The following is a 17,042-nucleotide window of genomic DNA, read 5'->3' on the forward strand; positions in this document are numbered from 1 at the left end:
AAGGAAGGAAGGAAGGAAGGAAGGAAGGAAGGAAGGAAGGAAGGAAGGAAGGAAAGTTGTGTGTTTCTGGGCCTGACTTGTTTAATATTTTTCCTTTGTTTCCTGTGTCTTGTTGCCTCTCTTTGAGTTTCTTTCCCCTCACTGGCTCTTTTTGTTTGTTTATTGTCTCTATATTTCATTTTAGAGGGTTTCATTTTGCAGGTTTTTCCCCCAAATGTCAGAAGTGTGAGTGAATCTTTGTATTCATCATTCTGACTAAAATGCAAGAATCTGGTCAGTTAGAATCAGGGTGTTTGTGGGAGAGGAGTGTGAATGTTCTGCTTGCTGACTTAACTTTCTGAGTGTTCTGAATGCTGACTTAACTTTCTCCTAAATGAAGCGACCCTGTACTCTAAGCTCCCCAGTCTGGGTTCTATTTGGCTGCGTTCTCTTCAGCAATAAATTTCCAATTTCCTTTAGAGGAAGATGAGGAATAAATGGTGCTCACTGCTTGCTTCTCCTGGCTTGGCAGTCTCCCGGGGCCTGAGCACTCAGTACACATCTGTTCATTTCCCATGTTTTCTTAGTATCCAGTGCCTCCAGGCTGTGAACCTCCCTTCCTTCCTTGGCTCCTCAGAGCTAATGACCACATTGCAAGTGTCTGTTTCCCTTAGGTAGCAATCATTTGGCTGAGTTACCACAACTTCATAATTATTCATCCTCCTAAAACATAGTAACAATTTCTTTTTGTTTTGTTGTTGTTGTTGTTTTGGGTTTTGTTTTTGTTTTGTTTTTCTCCCTGAGACAGGTTTTCTCTGTGTAGCCTTTGGCTGGCCTGGACTTGCTTTGTAGACCAGGCTGACCTCAAACTCACAGAGATCTGCCTGCCTCGGCCTCGGCCTCGGCCTCACGGAGTGCTGGGATCACAGGCGTGCACACCGACCCTGGCTTTTAACAGCTTTCTTTGTTCCCAGTCTGCTCGTGGCCTGTAAGATCTTAGCTTTCTCTAGGGAGTGGAGTGAGTGCACAGGTTTCGTTGTTTTGGAATTATCCCTCCTTGTCACAACTCTGTGACTTGAAATATCAAGCGGTTTTTATTCTCAGGTTGTTGCGGCTTGGTTGGGACAAGATGATCTCGGACCACCTGACTCACACATAGCTGCTGGCCTGTGTCAGTTTGTATGGCCACTGTGTATCTGGCTAGCTCAGGGTCACGTGATGGTGGAAGAGTCCTTGTTAGCAACCAGCCAAGGCCAGGCATGCTGTTCACTCTCCTGTTTGTATCACATTTGCCAGTAGTATTGATCAAAGGAAGTCACATGGTCAACCCCTTCTGCATTTTCAAGTTGGGGGAGCTCCTTAAATCACTGCAAAATGGTCAATGTCCTGGAGTGCAGACTTGTGGCCATTTTCAGTGTACTGTCTTGCATTATTTTAAATTATCACTTGTATCTTCAAAAGTTGTTTTTAATTTATGAATACATACTTTAAAGACAAAGTGTAAACCCAAGATGTCTTGTGAATGTTATGTTTTATTGTCCCAGGTTTTGCTTGTATGGTGTGCTTTCTAGTATATCCAGATAAACACACAGATGTATAATCTTTAGATACAGGATTAATTGTTTCAGCCTTAATTAGATTTGACTGTATAAATCAACCTTAAGAGTTTCAAGAAGGTGACCATTATGATAGAGGTCCCTCATATTTTTAAATGTTTTTCTGCTGTGTTGATTCACAGTGGAGTTATGTAAATAAGGCAAGTACTTACTGCTTGGCAGGTCCGTAGAGACAGACAGGGTGTAGTCTGTTTACTTTGTTGCGTGCTTGTTTTCTTTTGCAGAGCACAGACTGTAAAGCTGTAGTTAGCACTGTGGAAGGCAGCTCCTTGGACAGCAGTGGATTTTCTCTCCACATTGGTTTGCGTGATGCGTATCTCCCAAGAATGTGGGTTGAAAAACATCCAGAAAAAGAAAGTGAGGTATGTTCCTTCTTAGGAGTTGGAAACACTGCCAGATGTGCTGGTAGTTCACTTAGAGAAGCTGAGGCAGGAGAATTGTCACTAGTTCAAGGCATGCCTTCGCTACATAGCAAGAAAACACCAACATGCATGCATGCATACATATGTACATACATACATAAACACACACACACACACACATACGTGAAATAGCTGGTCATAGTGCCTCATGCCTATTAATCCCAGTGCCTGGGAAGTAGAGGCAGAGGGAAATCAGGAGTTTGATGTTATCCTTATATACAAAATTTATAGCATGTGCCATGTAAGACCCTGTCTCAAAAAATATGATAATAGTAGTAGGAGCAGTCGTAGTAATAGTAATAATAAAATTAGGATATACTTGTCTACTGGAAAAAGTATGAACAAATATGCTTCTAAAGTTGGAACTTGTTTTTTGAACAGGGTCTTTCTATGGAGGTTAGGCTGGTCTTAAACTTTCGTTGTATCGCAGACTGGCCTTGAACTTGTGACTTCCCAGGTGCAAGAAATACAGGTGTGAGCCACCCTTCCAGTGTTAGCGCGGTGAGGGTAGCTCTTAGTCCTTGTATCCTTGAAGAAAGAATACAGTCTAGAGGCATAGACAGTTGAACGAGTTTGTTCAGCACAGCAAAGCAAAGCAAACACTCCAAAGAGATTGAAATGGGCTGCCCCCAAGGCAAACAGCCCAGTGTCTTTCCTCATGGATTTTAAATGTTTCCTGAGCACTTACAGAGTGGGTGGTTTGTTCATGAGTTAAGGTTACCCTTCCCCCCCCCCACAATCCTGGTGGATCACACCTTCCTCTTAGGGTATTTCTTCCTTTGATCTTCCCGAAAAGCCCACAGGATACGCAGCACAAAAGTCCCAACCTGAGTGAGGTTACAAGGGTGGCAGGTCTTTTAGGATGCAGACTGCACCTGAGAACACACATGTGTGAAAGTGGGCTGCTGCTTTGGGTCCTGACGCAGCAGGAGCAACTTCAGTACAGCTTCAAGGTGGGTTCCCTGCCCACGGCATTTTACGTGCCAGGGACCCACACGGTGGAAGAGAACTGGCTTCTGCAACTGTCCTCTGACCTCCACATGAGCCCAAGTCACACGCACACACATACATACATGTATGTTTAAAAAGAAGTTGGTACTGGAAAAACAGATAAAGGCCAGGGGATTGCTCAGCAGTCAAAGGGGCTTGCCCCCCAGCCTGACAACCTGAGCTTAGACCCCTGGAGCCCACAAGGTAGAAAAAGAAAAATGACCCCATAAGTTTTCCTCAGACTTCCGTGTGCACCCTGTGGCATGTGTGTGCCCCACACACACACATATAAACACACACACACACACACACACATACACACACACGCAAACAAAACAAATTTTTTTTAAATAAATAGAATTACTTATGGCCATAATACAATTGTGTACGTTTGTAGCAAAGAACTGCTACTTCAGTTAAAATTAAAACTGAACCTTGGGGCTGGCAAGGTGGCACATGCCATGAAGTCCGAAGGCCACGTGGTAGAGGAAGAGAATAAGTTGTCCTCTCACTTCCACACACATGTGCCCATACACACTGCACACTAAATAAACAAATAATAAAGTAACTTAGAAGAAAAACAACGTAAGGGGCTGGAGTTGGTAAGAGCACTGGCTGTTCTTCCAGCGGAGATAGGTTTGACTGACAGCGCCCACGTGGCGACTCACAATTGTCTGTAACTCTGGTGCAAGGGGATCTGACACCCTCTTTTTGCCTACAGGGACACCTGCTCTACACACGGTGCATAGATGATCATGCAGACAAAACACCCACGCACAAAAAAATAAAATAAAATAATTGACAACTGAAACTTACCTGACAGTAGGACTGTGTTATGTACTGCTTGACAAGAGGTTCCTGCATGTATTTTAGCAGTGACCACGACGTCTGTATTCCTTCTAGAATAGTGTGTGGGTGAGAGAGATGTGTCGTTCACCCATTGTCTGTACATGGTTAGAGCCTGTGATTTTTTTTTTTAAGATAGGCTATGTTTGAGGGACCAGAGCCTGTGTCGCCCAGGCTGGCCTGAGAGTCCGTAAACTTCTGATCCTCCTGCCTCTACTGCTCATGGGTAGGAACCACAGGAACACCACCTCCAGCTTCGTGCAGTGCTGGAGACTAGGCCAAGGTCTTAGTGCGCACTAGGCAAACGCTACCCCGGGAAGACTCTCGACTCCTTGGGCGTTTTGTCACGCGTGGTTAGGTGTTCATCTCTAACCTTCTGCTCGCTATCTGAATGCCTAGGCCGCCCCCTCCCTTAACTCCTCATAGGTCATTTTATTATTGACTTGGAGTGGTGGTGTAGCCCTGTAACTTAGCACTTTGGAAGAATAGGCAAGAGGATCAGAAGGTCACGGTCACTCTTGACAATACTGCAAATTTTAGGCTAGTCTGTCACACAGTGGAGACTGTCTCAAAAGAACGAAAAGAGAAATCTTATCCACTTTGTTTTGGTAGCATTAGTTTACTAGAAGGTTTTCGTGTGTGTGTGTGTGTGTGTGTGTGTGTGTGCGCGTGTGTGTGTGTGTGTGTGTGTAAACATGTACCACAGAGAGCATGTAAAGGCCAGAAGAAAACTTTTTAGAGAGGTTCTCCAACCCCCCTATGGCTTGGGGGGTTTGAAGTCAGGTCATCAGGCTTCAACAGAAGCCATTTCTACCTGGGGAGCCATTTCCCAGGCCCCAGAAGCTGTTAGAATTGTGGAGTTTTCCCAAGTAAGTTGCAGGACGCTCTTTGTCTCCTTTTAGGCTTGCATGCTTGTCTTTCAACCGGATCTTGCGGCCACCCTTCCCGACCTCCGTGAAAAGAATGAAGTGATCATTTGTCTTGACTGCTCCAATTCCATGCACGGCGTGACATTCATGCAAGCCCAGCAAGTCGCCCTGTACGCCCTGTCTTTGGTGGGGGAGGAGCAAAAGGTGAACATTCTGCAGTTTGGCACAGGTGAGTGCACTGTCCCCAGTCCCTCGTGTGTCTCCTCTTTAACACGGGCACGTGCTGTGCAGAGTGGTGACCGTTGGGGCCTGGCCTCGTCTGTGCAGTAGGAGACAGCTTAGCATGAAGCAGACACGTCAGCGCCTCTGCCATTCATCAGCTTAGTAGTCACTTCGGGCAAGTCTGCTTGAACTCTTGGTGCCTTCAGTTTCTTCCTTATCTGTACAGTAAGAGTCCTTACCCCATGGCGTTGTAAGTGTGGAGCTAATGTGTGCCGAGGATTTCAAGCTTTACTACACAGTGAGTGAGACACAAATGTGATTAAGTAACCATCGGCTGAACAAAACGCAAGAACTGTGGTTTATCTAACAGGAGGGTCTGAAGAGTCAGGACATTTGCAGCCAGCCCAGTCATAGATAACATGTAAGAAATGAGCTCAGGCAGCACCAGGCCAGCACTGCTAGAAGGTCAGTGTCACCTTCTAGGGAGGAGGGCAGGGACAGCTCAAGAATGTGACAGGGCAGAGCTGGGAGTGGTGGCTTAAATCTCTGGGTCAGGTCAATGGCCTAACCACCAAATAAGAGTCACTTAAAATGGCTTAATCAGTTATTTGGCTGTGCCATCCTACTCGGGTATTGGCCAATGGCAAAGGGATTGTAAGAAGAATCTCAGGGTAAACAATTATTGCCACGGACTAACTCAGCTGGGTTCCACAACTGCGGGCGAATCAGGGTTTTTGGATATCAGGTTAGACACAGGTAGGCGAATGACAGACAAAGGCCACACCATAATAGTTTTGACTCTGCTGCGATTTTACTGAAGTCAGGCTAATAATTTTATAGTAATTACATAAGGAAACACCTTAAAGTTGGCATATTTCCCAGAACACTTAGATTTTTACCAAGAATACAAAGTTTACATTTTAACTCGAAAGTGTAGCCAAACATAAAGCAGTGGCCACAAGAAATCTTGGCCTGAGAACTTTTTGATCAAAGCAAACAAAGGACAAAAAAAACTCAAACTGCAGTTTTATTATTGCTAACCAGTGAAGAGGAAAGTCAGGAGCTAAGTCAGATGCCTGCCAAAATCTTTCTCTGCATCAAAGTCTAAATACACCTTTGTTAACCGTCCTCCCATATGTCTTGCTAAAGATTTATAATCTTCCTTAGAAACATGACGCAAAAGGAAGGCATGCTCGAGCCAGCTGTACTTTCCCATGCTCTCTTTCCGTAAAGAGGAGTCCATTATTTTTTGCTATTCTTGTAATGCTTCCTGATACTGAATCTGATTCATTACTTCTTTTAAAATTTTATTTTTCTTTTACTCTATTTTTGCTAAAGCTTTTAATAATCTATCAAAGATATATTTTCTTGAATAGTTAATTGTGCTGTTCTAAAAATCACAAAGAAAGAACAAAAGGCTCATTAATCCAATCTTGCATTTGAGAAAACAGGATTTTTAGAGTACGTTTCTTTGGCTTAGATGGCCAGAAGGAACATCCAGTGACTTCCAGGGAGCTGATTCCCATGGGAAATGTGTCTCCCATCTAGCAGTATAATTTTATGCTTATATAGCACATTTTTATGCTCATATAGACGACTCTGGAATTAGTGTGGCAAATTATATGGTTAATAGTGCCTTTGACCTGGCATGACAGTTCATCTGTGTAATCCCAGCAGTCCAGAGGCTGAGGCAGGAGGACTGGCAAGAGTGCAAGGCTAGCCTGGGCTATATTGTGCATTCTAGGCTAGCCTGGGCTACAGAGCAAGACCCCATCTCAAAAATGAATGAATAAATAAATAACTCAGGGATGGAAGAAGGAACATAGAGTAGGGTCAGGGGACAGTCCTGTCCTCCTGAGCCTCATCTTCTATGCCACCCATCTCCTTTTACAATGAAGCTGTATTGTCCTGTCAAGAACATGGATCATTTAGAGATGGCAGGCATTTGCTGGAGACGCTGCCCTGCCAGGGTTGAGCTGCCCATGCCACTACAGTGTCCTACACCTTGCTTTGCATGGATGATGCAGAGATCTGTACTTGGAGCTTGGCTCAGAACCTCGTATTTGGTGCAGCTTACAGAATATGCTTGAAATGTGGTTTTGTATGTAAAAATGCTCGTACATAGTTTTCTGAAAGGGAAACATACACAGAAATGTCTAGCATTCCTTATGGTAGAAGCTATGGTGTAAAGCAGCATCGGTGTTTGCTAGTGGTCAATCTGGTGAGTGTTTAATGGCAATGTACCACACCTTCTTGCACAGGCTACAAGGAGCTATTTTCATATCCTAAGTATATCGTGAGCAACAAAATGGCCACGGAGTTCATTACGGTAAGAGAACTGCCCTCCCCTCCGGAGTCTTTGTCTGCAAAGCTTGAGTGCTGTGGTCCAGCACTTAACCCTGGATGTTTTGCACATTGGTGGATGTGAGTCAGCTCCTCTACAGATGCACAAGATAAACCAACTCATAAGGAGGAAGGTTGCATTTGTTCACGCTTGCAAAGGTGTCAGTCTGTACTTGCCTGGCCATTTGGCTTTGGCTCTTTGGTAGCCCAGCACAGTACAGCAGAGGTCATTCACCTGAGGGCTCAGAAGCAAAGAAAGGCAGGAAGGAGCCAGGGGCCCAGGATCTCCTTCTCTAAGGACACACACCCCAATTTGAATCTTAGTACACTCGGTCCCATCTGCTCCCAATAGCACCCACAGGCAGGTGCTAAAGGTTTGACTGTAAGGTTCAAATCCCTTTATGGGATGGGAGATGTCAGCTTTCCAACCTATAGCAGTGCCCTGTGATGAGGATGGTGATGGTGATGATTATAGTGATGGTAGGATGATGGTGATGGTGAGGGGGGTGGTGATGGTGCGGATGGTGGTGATGGTGAGGATGATGGTGATCGTGAGGGGGGTGGTGATGGTGCAGATGGTGGTGATGGTGCGGATGGTGGTGATGGTGCGGATGGTGGTGATGGTGAGGATGGTGAGGATGGTGGTGATGGTGAGGATGGTGGTGATGGTGGTAGTGATGGTGAGGATGATGGTGATGGTGAGAATGGTGGTGAGGGTGAGGATGGTGGTGATGGTGGTAGTGATTGTGATGATGGTGATCGTGAGGATGGTGGTGATGGTGGTGATGGTGAGGATGGTGAGGATGGTGAGGATGATGGTGATGGTGAGGGTGTGGTGATGGTGATGGTGATGGTGAGGATGATGGTGATGGTAATGGTTTAGGATGATAATCTCAGCACTCAGCAGGTAGAGGATCAGGAGTTCAAGGACATGGTCAGCTAACCTTATAAATTTGAGGCCAGCCTGAGCTGTGCCTGTCTGAAAACTAAGAAAGGGGTTGGTGAGATGGCTCAATGGATAAAGGCAGGGCTGAGTTCCACCCCAGGCCCTGCATGCTGGAAGAAGAAAACTGGTTTACCTAAGCTGTCGTATGACCTCCACACATGCACCACAGCAGCCACAAGCCCCCGCCCCAGACACACACATGACTCAATATAATAAAAAATTAAATAACCTTAGAGTGACCAAGGTTATGTTTCTGTTATGCTTTGCCATCCGTTAGCCCCTATTTTCCACATAGAGAAGAACATCGTTCTGCCAGCCAGGCAGGGTGACCCTGGTTAACAGCTGCCCAAAAAGAATGGGGACAATATCTTTGCTGCATAAATCTCCCACTTGTCCAAAACGGCCAAGCTCACAGTTCCTGCCTCTGTAAAACATGTTTAATTGCTCAAAGTATAGCTGGGAGCTGCTCAATATCTGTCAAAGCTGCAAAGGACCTCTGCTCAGGACCAGTTTCTCTTTGGGCATTTGCCAAATGCACTATTAATAAAGAGCTTTTCCCCTCAGTATTCCCTGGATGTTTTGAGGGAATCCTTACTTGGTGGGGAAAGGAAGGCCAGAGGGAGCCTTAAGTTGTCCTAACATCCGGAGTGTAGTGGGTTCCATGTTCACCCCACGCTAGCGATGGACGGACCTTAAGATGCCTTCTCTCCTGCAGTCTGCAGCGCCTGCCATGGGGAACACAGACTTCTGGAAAGTTCTCCGCTATCTAGGTTACCTGTATCCTTCTGAAGGGCTGCGGAACATCCTCCTCATATCTGATGGTCATCTCCAGAGCGAGAGCCTGACATTGCAGCTTGTGAAAAGAAATATCCAGCACACCAGAGTGTTCACCTGTGCTGTCGGGTAAGCATCAGAGATGAGGTCACCAGAGTGACAGTAGCCGCTAGTGGACAAGCGTTTAGTCAGCTGTCTGGGAGTTTTGCAAGCATGGAGGTGGGTATGAGCATATGAATTCTGTGCGTCAAGGAGGACCCAGGCTCTGCTTGGAGCCATGCTGCCATGTGTCACAGCCACAGGGACCTTGGGCAGGCTGCTTCATCTATAAAACGGAGATAACAATGAGGGGAACCGAGGCTACCCTCGACTCCTGATTCATGCCTCCAATTCACAAGTGTACCATCATGCCCAGTTCCTTTTAAGGCTGTTGTTTGTTTGTTTTAAGTGTGGAAGTATAAGACTTTATTTGCTTATTGTTTAATGTTTTGCTGTGGAGGTCTCTGCAAACACCATGGCCAGCAGAGTGTCATCTGTGTGAGGCAAGAAGGAAGTCCAGCTCAGCACAACTCAGCAGCCTATGTTCAGACTTCTAGAGTGTGGGACCAGGAACGGTTTTTGTTTGTTTGTTTTGTTTTGTTTTGTTTGACGTATTTAAGTAGAGTACAATTTGGGGGGAATAAAAAGATTTCTTGCCATAACCCAATCCCATGTGCACAGTAGAGCTTAAGACATAATTACATGTAAAGTACATGTCACCTCTTCCCGGTCACCTTAAAGGCTTGGAGGAGGATCTGGCCTTGTTGCACATGTCTGCCTTTGAAGAGACAACCTCACATGCTCAGCATTCCTGGTTTCCTGGTGCGCATGATGCCCTCTACATTTTGCCAGCACTGTGTTGACTCGGGAGCCTCGTCTGCCCTGGGCCTGCTCTGCCTTGAGCACACCCCAGTGCCCCTTCTCCATTTTCTGTTTAACAGCAACAAACAAGCAAATTCTTCATTCATTGCTAAGGTCTATCTCACAGCTATGTCTAGAATGTCTTAACATTTTCTGGGCTTAGTGGCACAAGCTCTTAACGTCAGCTCCTGACAGGCTGAAGCAAGAGGAATGTAAGTTCAAGGCCAGCACAGGCTACTGAGTAAGACCTGTGTAAAAACTAACAGCTGAGCTTGGAATGATGTTATATACCTGTAAGAGGTGGAAAGATTGCCCCACCTGGACCACAGAATGAGACTCGTAAAAAAAAAAAAAAAAGGAAGAAGTGTCTTAAAAATTAAAGCATGCACCAGGCGTGGTGGCACACGCCTGGAATTCCAGCACTGGGGAGGTAGAGGCAGGCATAGCTCTGTGAGTTCAAGGTTAGCCTGGTCTACAAAGAGAGTCTAGGACAGCCCAGGCTACACAGAGAAACCCTGTCTAGAAGAAACACACACACAAAAAAAATTAAAAATGAAAACCTGTGAAATGTGATCAGTTCTACAGCAAATCGTCACATCTTACGGACCTTGTCTCGGTGCGGTGCTGGAGTATTTGAATATTTTAACTCAAAATCCAAACAGAATTGGAAAAAACAGGTATGTGTTGTGTTGTTTTTAATATCCTATGTGTACTCCTCTGTTTACATGTAGAAATTCTATCTCCCTATAAGTGCAATAGAAACTTCTATCTTTTGTGAATATACACAGAGAAACTGTGTCATAAAAAAACAAAAATAAACAAACACACACACACAAAATTTACAAGGCGGGGGCAAGGGGTACTGGAGAAATGGCTCAGAGGTTAAGAGCACTGGCTGCTCTTCCAGAGGTCCAGTTCCTAGCAACCACATGGTGGCTCACAATCATATAAAATGAGATCTGGTGCCCTCTTCTGGCAAGCAAATGTACATGCAATCAGAACACTGTACATGATAGATAGATAGATAGATAGATAGATAGATAGATAGATAGATAGATAGATAGATCTTTACAAGTCCATTTCATTGGTATAAGTTCATTCACAATGTTGTTTAACCATCATTACTAACCATTTCTAGAACTTCCCCACCATCCCCAACAGAAAGTCTATAATAAAATATAATATAAATTAAATATAATAATAATAATATCAACAATGACTCTGCATTGCCGCCTGCGTCCAGTGCTTGGCAGTGTGTATTTGACTTCTGGTCTTTATGAATTTGCCTTTTCCAAATACTTCTCTGTGCAGAGGCAGAAAACATTTGCTCTTTTCTTCTTTTGTATCTGGTTTATTTAACTTAACATGATGTCCACAAGACATCTGTGTTATTGTTTTTATGGACTTTCTTTTTATTTTAAGGCCAAATATTTTATTATTTTTTAATTGGGTTTTGAAAAAGGAGTTGCATGAAATCCAGGCTTGAAGCCGGGCTTGAACTCCTGATCCTATTGCCTCCATAACCCAAGTGTTGAGATTACAGATGAGTGCCACAGCACTTAGGGATAAGTAATAGTGTATCAAATATACATATATTATTATTCTATCGTAGATGATCGATACATAGATAGATAGATGATAGGTAGATGGATAGTAGATAGATGATAGACAGACAGACAGACATGCACACACACCCCTCATTTTTTTAGTTGTTAACCTGTCATTAAACTTGGCTATTCCCACACGTGCTGCCGTGAACGGCACCTCTGGGAATGCTGGCACGCAGTACCTGGCTGAGCCCTTCCATTTGTTCCATTCTGGGTTCATTCTCAGAAGTGGAATTGCTGATTCATATAGTGTCTGATTCACTTTTTTAGGATCTTCCACTCTTCTTTTCTGCTGCAGATACACATTTTACATCCCACTGGCAATGACCCAGAGCTGCTGAGCTTGTATGGCAGGCGACTGCACTGGCTGAGCCATCTCCACAAGCTGAAATCGAAAATTTTAAATATAAATTTTTAAATTCTTGGCACGTACCTTTGAGCCCAGTACTCTGGAGGTAGAGGCAGGTGGATTACTGTGAGTTTAAGGCCAGCCTGGTCTACAAAGCAGCCAGGAAGGCTGGCTAGGGCTATATAGTAAGACCCTGTCTCTTTCTATATATATGTATGTATGTATATAATTCCCCCTTTGGAAAAGTACCCCATGACAAAACAAAACAAAAAGCTATAAAATCCCTAAAGACAGCCTGCAGGCTTTGAAGTGTTAAGTATCTATTTTGTGGTCTGTTTACTTTATGGCCCTCGGCACTGAAACCACACTATCATCCAGACAAGCCACACCCTACCAACTGATGTATATATCTGGCCTTTTTTTTTTTTTTTCAGCTGTTAACATTAAATTAGAAGTATTTGCCCTTCTATTGTAGATAGAAGCCCAAATGGCCAGGGTGCGTTCCCCAGGCTGCCACTCGGTGTCTGTCAAGTGGCAGCAGCTTAGCAGAGACGCCCCTGAGCCCCTGCAGGCTCCGGCGAGGGCGCCCTCCTTGTTTCACAACGATCGCCTCCTCGTCTATGGCTTCATTCCTCACTGTACGCAGGTAAGAAGATGTGTGATTCCTTACACTGGGAAAGGGAATGGAGTTGCTATTGCTCTTCTCCCCCACCCCACCCCCTTTCCCTTTTGTTGGCATTGTGGTTCCCCTCTGGGTCCCTGGGTGGGGAAGCTCTTGATTCTCGTGAGAGGGGAGGTTGTCTCCAGAAGAGCTGCGGTTACACTAGCCCACACACTGGAAGGCGAAGCGCTAACAAAGCACTCGTGTTTCTCCTACTGCAGGCAACTCTGTGTGCAGTCATCCAACAGAAGAAATTCTGTACAATGGTGTCTACTACTGAGCTCCAGAAAACAACTGGGACTGTAAGGCTCAAATCTTAAACTACTGGGTAGAACTCAGTGAGAGAGCACTAGCCAAGCAGATAGAAGGCTCTTCCATTTCCAGGCGCACACACACACTCTTAAGCTATGGGCAGAAAGTTACACTTTTTTTTTTTTTACATATAAGCTCCATATAAACTTCCTCTGTTGTTCTGAGCTGCTGTGTCAGCACACGTGTGGAAGGTGGTCAGGGGTTTTCTGTGCAATTGGGATGTGGACACATCCCTTAAATGGGTCTTCATCTGGACTCTTGATCTGGGCGTATCTCCACAGGTGTCCATGGGCACAAATAACTACAAATAAACATACTTCCTTGTAATTGGTGTGTGCCCACTTACAGCCCCAGCACCTGGGAGGTAGAGGTGTTAGGATTAGAAATTTGAGGTCATCTTTGGATACAAAGCAAGGTTGAGGCCAGCCTGGGCTACATCAACCTTTTCTCAAAACAAACAGTATTCCATGGGCATGGCAGGGGCATGGAAGGGGCATGGCGCACAAGAATGCAGGGCAGCTGGGACTGCAGACATACGACCTGCAAGATCAAGCCAGCTGAGATTCCAGCATGTGTCCACAGCTGGCCTAGAGCTTGATTTGTAGCTTGAGGTTGGCCTGAGTTCCTGGTCCTCCTAAATGCTGGATTACAGGCATGCACACGTGGATAATGATGCATTTTTAAATTACGTGTTTCTTCCTTTTATTTTGCCTGTTTGTGTGTGGCACAAAAGCCACAGTGCATTTGTGGAGGTCAGTGAGGATAGGAAGGTTCTCTCCCACCATGTGGGGTCTGAAGCTCACGCTCGGGTTGTCAGGCTTGGGGGAGGTCAGGTGTTGACACTTACCCTCAGTGTTGCTGGTGTGGCAGAAGAGAAGGGACCTGAGCTTGCTGCAGTGGCTCACGACTGTCATCCCAGCACAGTCCTGCATGGAGTAGGTAGAAGGCAGCAAAGATGGGAGAGTCTCCGGAAGCTTGCTAGCCAGCTAGCCTGGCTAATACAGGAACAAGGAGACCCAGTCTCAAACATGGTCAAAGTGCGGAAACTGACACCTGCTGGCTGTGCTCTGACCGTCACACATTCTTTGAGCCACACACATGAGCAAACACACACATATGCACTCGTGTGTCTCTCCCACATGTGTAGCCATTTTAACCATTTCCCCCTTGCTGCTAAAACACAGCTGATCCACAAGCTGGCGGCTCGAGCGCTGATCAGAGATTATGAAGACGGCATTCTCCATGATGACGAAACCAACCACGAGGTTCGTGCTCCCAGCAAACGCCATTATGCTTTTTTCTGTGTCGCTCTTAAGTTGATCTGTTCATAGAAATATAAAGGGGGGGGGGCTGAATAGGGAAGAATGTGATGTTGGGGCACCTGTCAACATCTGTAACATCAGTCTGGGGTGCACGTGCTCAGGGCTGTTGGCTGAATTCATTGATGAGCGCACTAATGGCGGTGACTCTCTGAGACTTCTGTGGTTTTCTCCCCCTGAGAACAGTCTGGAGGAGCGCTCAGAGGATAGCCATCATCTCTCAGCTGAGCTGTAACTCAGCAGCTCAGGGACAGGGTGGTGGTAAGATGCCTCAGGACACTGGGCGGAGTCACTCACCTTGTTCCCTCCTTGATGGACAGAGGAGGGTCCTGGCACAGGGGCCTTGTTGGCCAACCACTGTGAGAGTCAGGCTATGCTCTTGAAGGAGGCTCAGTTATCACGTAGTGCATCTGATTGGCTTTGCTTTAAATAATCCTAAACAAGTAAAGATACCTGCTTTGCCGTGGGAGCCATAGACTTTGAGAGAACGAGGAACTCACAGCAAGTGACAGCTCTCTGCAAGCTGCAGAGGGCTGTGTAACTAAATTGCTTAAATCACAGGAAGCATGTGACCTCCTTAAGAGGCAGGCTCCCTGACTCGGTGTCTAACTTGAGATACTAGGAAAGTATTTCTTTACTTAGGGCGGGAGACATGACGCAGTTGGTAAGAGGACTTAAGTAGCACATACAAGGCTCTTAACCCAGTATCCAGACTGTTCCCAGGCATGATGGCGCTCACCTACAATCCCAGCACTTGGAAAGCAGAGGCAGACAGCAACACAGCTGAGTCCCAGGCCAGCCTCAAATCCAGGAGATGCTACTGCAAAAGAAATGGAGGAGGCAGAGGCAGGTGGATCTGAGTTCAGGGCCAACCTGGTCTACATACCAAGTCCTGGGGGTACACAGTAAGACTGTCTCAAAAAGAAGTTTTTAAAGAAAGACGAAAAAAAGAAAGACAAGGAAATGAATGAATACATTAAATATTTAGTCACAGAAAAACACTTCAGATTATTTTATGTCCTTTTGATCTCAGTATACATAAACTAACAGTCTCATTCTATCTTAGATGAAGAAAAAGATCATGAAATCTCTGATTATTGAACTCAGTAAAGAAAACTCTCTTATTACACAATTTACAAGCTTCGTGGCAGTTGAGAAAAGGGTATGTATTATTACTAATTTATGATTAAACTTTCTGTTTTGGTTTTCAGAGACAGGGTTTCTCTGTGTAGCCCTGGCTGTCCCTAGAGCTAACTCTGTAGACCAGGCTGGCCTCAAACTCAGAGATCCACCTGCCTCTGCCTTCTGAGTGCTGGGATTAAAGGAGTGTGCCACAACTGACCCTGTAAAGTTAAACTTATTTAGTCACTATTGGCTGGAGAAACAGCTCGGCTAGGACCCAAATTCAGTTCCCAGAACCCACAGATGGATTACAACAGCAACTCTACCTCCAGGAGAGTGCCCTCTTCTGGCCTCTGTGGACACCCAATAAAAATTCTTTTTTGTTTATTTGAAGTAAGTGTAGACCAGGCTGACCCATAACTCATAATTAGACCAGGCTGGCCTCAAACACAAAGAGAGTCTCCTACACCCATATCTACTTCCTGAGTTCTAGGAGTAAAGGTATGTGCCACCACATACATCCAGCTAAAAATACTTAAAAAAAAAAAAATCACTGTTGCAAGAAGGGATGGTGCAGGCGTTTAATCCCAGCACCAGGAGGCAAAGGAAGGTAGATCTCTGTGAGTTCCAGGCCAGCTGGGGCTACACAGTGAGACCCTGTCTCAAAACAGACAAACAAACAAAAAAGCAAAAATGAGTAAATAATTAAATTTAAAAACAGTAAGCATTTTTCTGGGTTTGGAGGCGTACCTAGCACTCAGGAGGCAGAGGCAGGAGGCGACTGAGTGAGTTCAGCCCAGGCTACACAAGAAAATTCTGTGTCAAAACAGCAACAACCAGTTATGGTGACACATACCTGATAATCCTAGCACTTCATAGGCAGAGACAAGAGGACTGCCTGATCTACATTGTGAGTTCTAGGCCACTAGGGCTACATAGGGAGATTGTATACTAAGAAAACAACAACAAAACCCAAAAGGTCACTCTTTCTCTGATCAGTAATGACAGTGGCCACTCCGGGGCTGTGAAGGTCAAAGTGGATAGAAGGCAGGAGGTCTTAGGGCCTCACACCAGCACTTACTCTACATGAATTGCATGTTGTTTGAGGTAGGTTTCTGTTGCTCTGATAAAACACGTTGACCCAAAGCAAGCTTAGAGGAAAGGGTTTATTTCATTTAAAGGCCATAGTCTTTCATTGAAGGAAATCAAGACAAAATCCTAGAGGCGAGAACTGAAACAGAGGCCATGGAGGCTTGCTTAGAACCACCTGACAGGGATGGGACCAGCCACAATTAGCTGAGCCCTTCCATATCAATCATCAATCAAGAAAACACCCCCGCAGGTTGCTTACAGTCCAATCTGAGGGAGGCATTCCTCAGCTGAGAGTCCTTCCTCCCACATGAGTCTAGCTTTCATGTTGACAAAAAAACTAACAGTCTGTGTTAGTATTTTTAGTTACTATTTCTGGTTACTATTTGTATGTGAATTTTAAGATATGGAAGCCAGGTGGTGGAGGCACACACCTTTAACCCCAGGGCAGGCAGAGGCAGGTTGAGCTTAGGCCAGCCTGGTCTGCAGAGTGACTTTCAGGACAGCCAACGCCACATAGAAAAAACAAAGCAAACAAACAAAAATATTATCTGTAGTAGTTTGGGGCTAGGATGTAGTAGCATGCTGGAGTTAATCCCCAATACGTAACCATGCACAAAAAAGTCATACTATAATTTTATTACAGTTTTAAATTTCTAGATTTGTTTTTCAGATT

The 17,042-nt window shown here is 45.2% G+C and overlaps 1 protein-coding gene across 4 annotated transcripts in view; it reads left to right on the forward strand.

Moving 5' to 3' along the window:
* Positions 1-17,042, forward strand: part of Parp4 (poly(ADP-ribose) polymerase family member 4) — an 88,688-nt gene that overhangs the window by 46,982 nt on the left and 24,664 nt on the right. For all 4 annotated transcript variants that reach the window (XM_055616666.1, XM_055616675.1, XM_055616649.1 and 1 more), the window contains 9 exons: positions 1,820-1,957; positions 4,756-4,951; positions 7,206-7,273; positions 8,949-9,136; positions 10,485-10,584; positions 12,339-12,509; positions 12,746-12,826; positions 14,021-14,101; positions 15,222-15,317. In XM_055616666.1, the coding sequence (XP_055472641.1) occupies positions 1,820-1,957; positions 4,756-4,951; positions 7,206-7,273; positions 8,949-9,136; positions 10,485-10,584; positions 12,339-12,509; positions 12,746-12,826; positions 14,021-14,101; positions 15,222-15,317 (1,119 nt within the window). The remainder of the gene's footprint in view (positions 1-1,819; positions 1,958-4,755; positions 4,952-7,205; positions 7,274-8,948; positions 9,137-10,484; positions 10,585-12,338; positions 12,510-12,745; positions 12,827-14,020; positions 14,102-15,221; positions 15,318-17,042) is intronic.

This window comes from Psammomys obesus, unplaced genomic scaffold (genome assembly GCF_907164565.1).
Source record: "Psammomys obesus unplaced genomic scaffold, mPsaObe1.curated_primary_1811, whole genome shotgun sequence".
Lineage (NCBI taxonomy): Eukaryota > Metazoa > Chordata > Mammalia > Rodentia > Muridae > Psammomys > Psammomys obesus.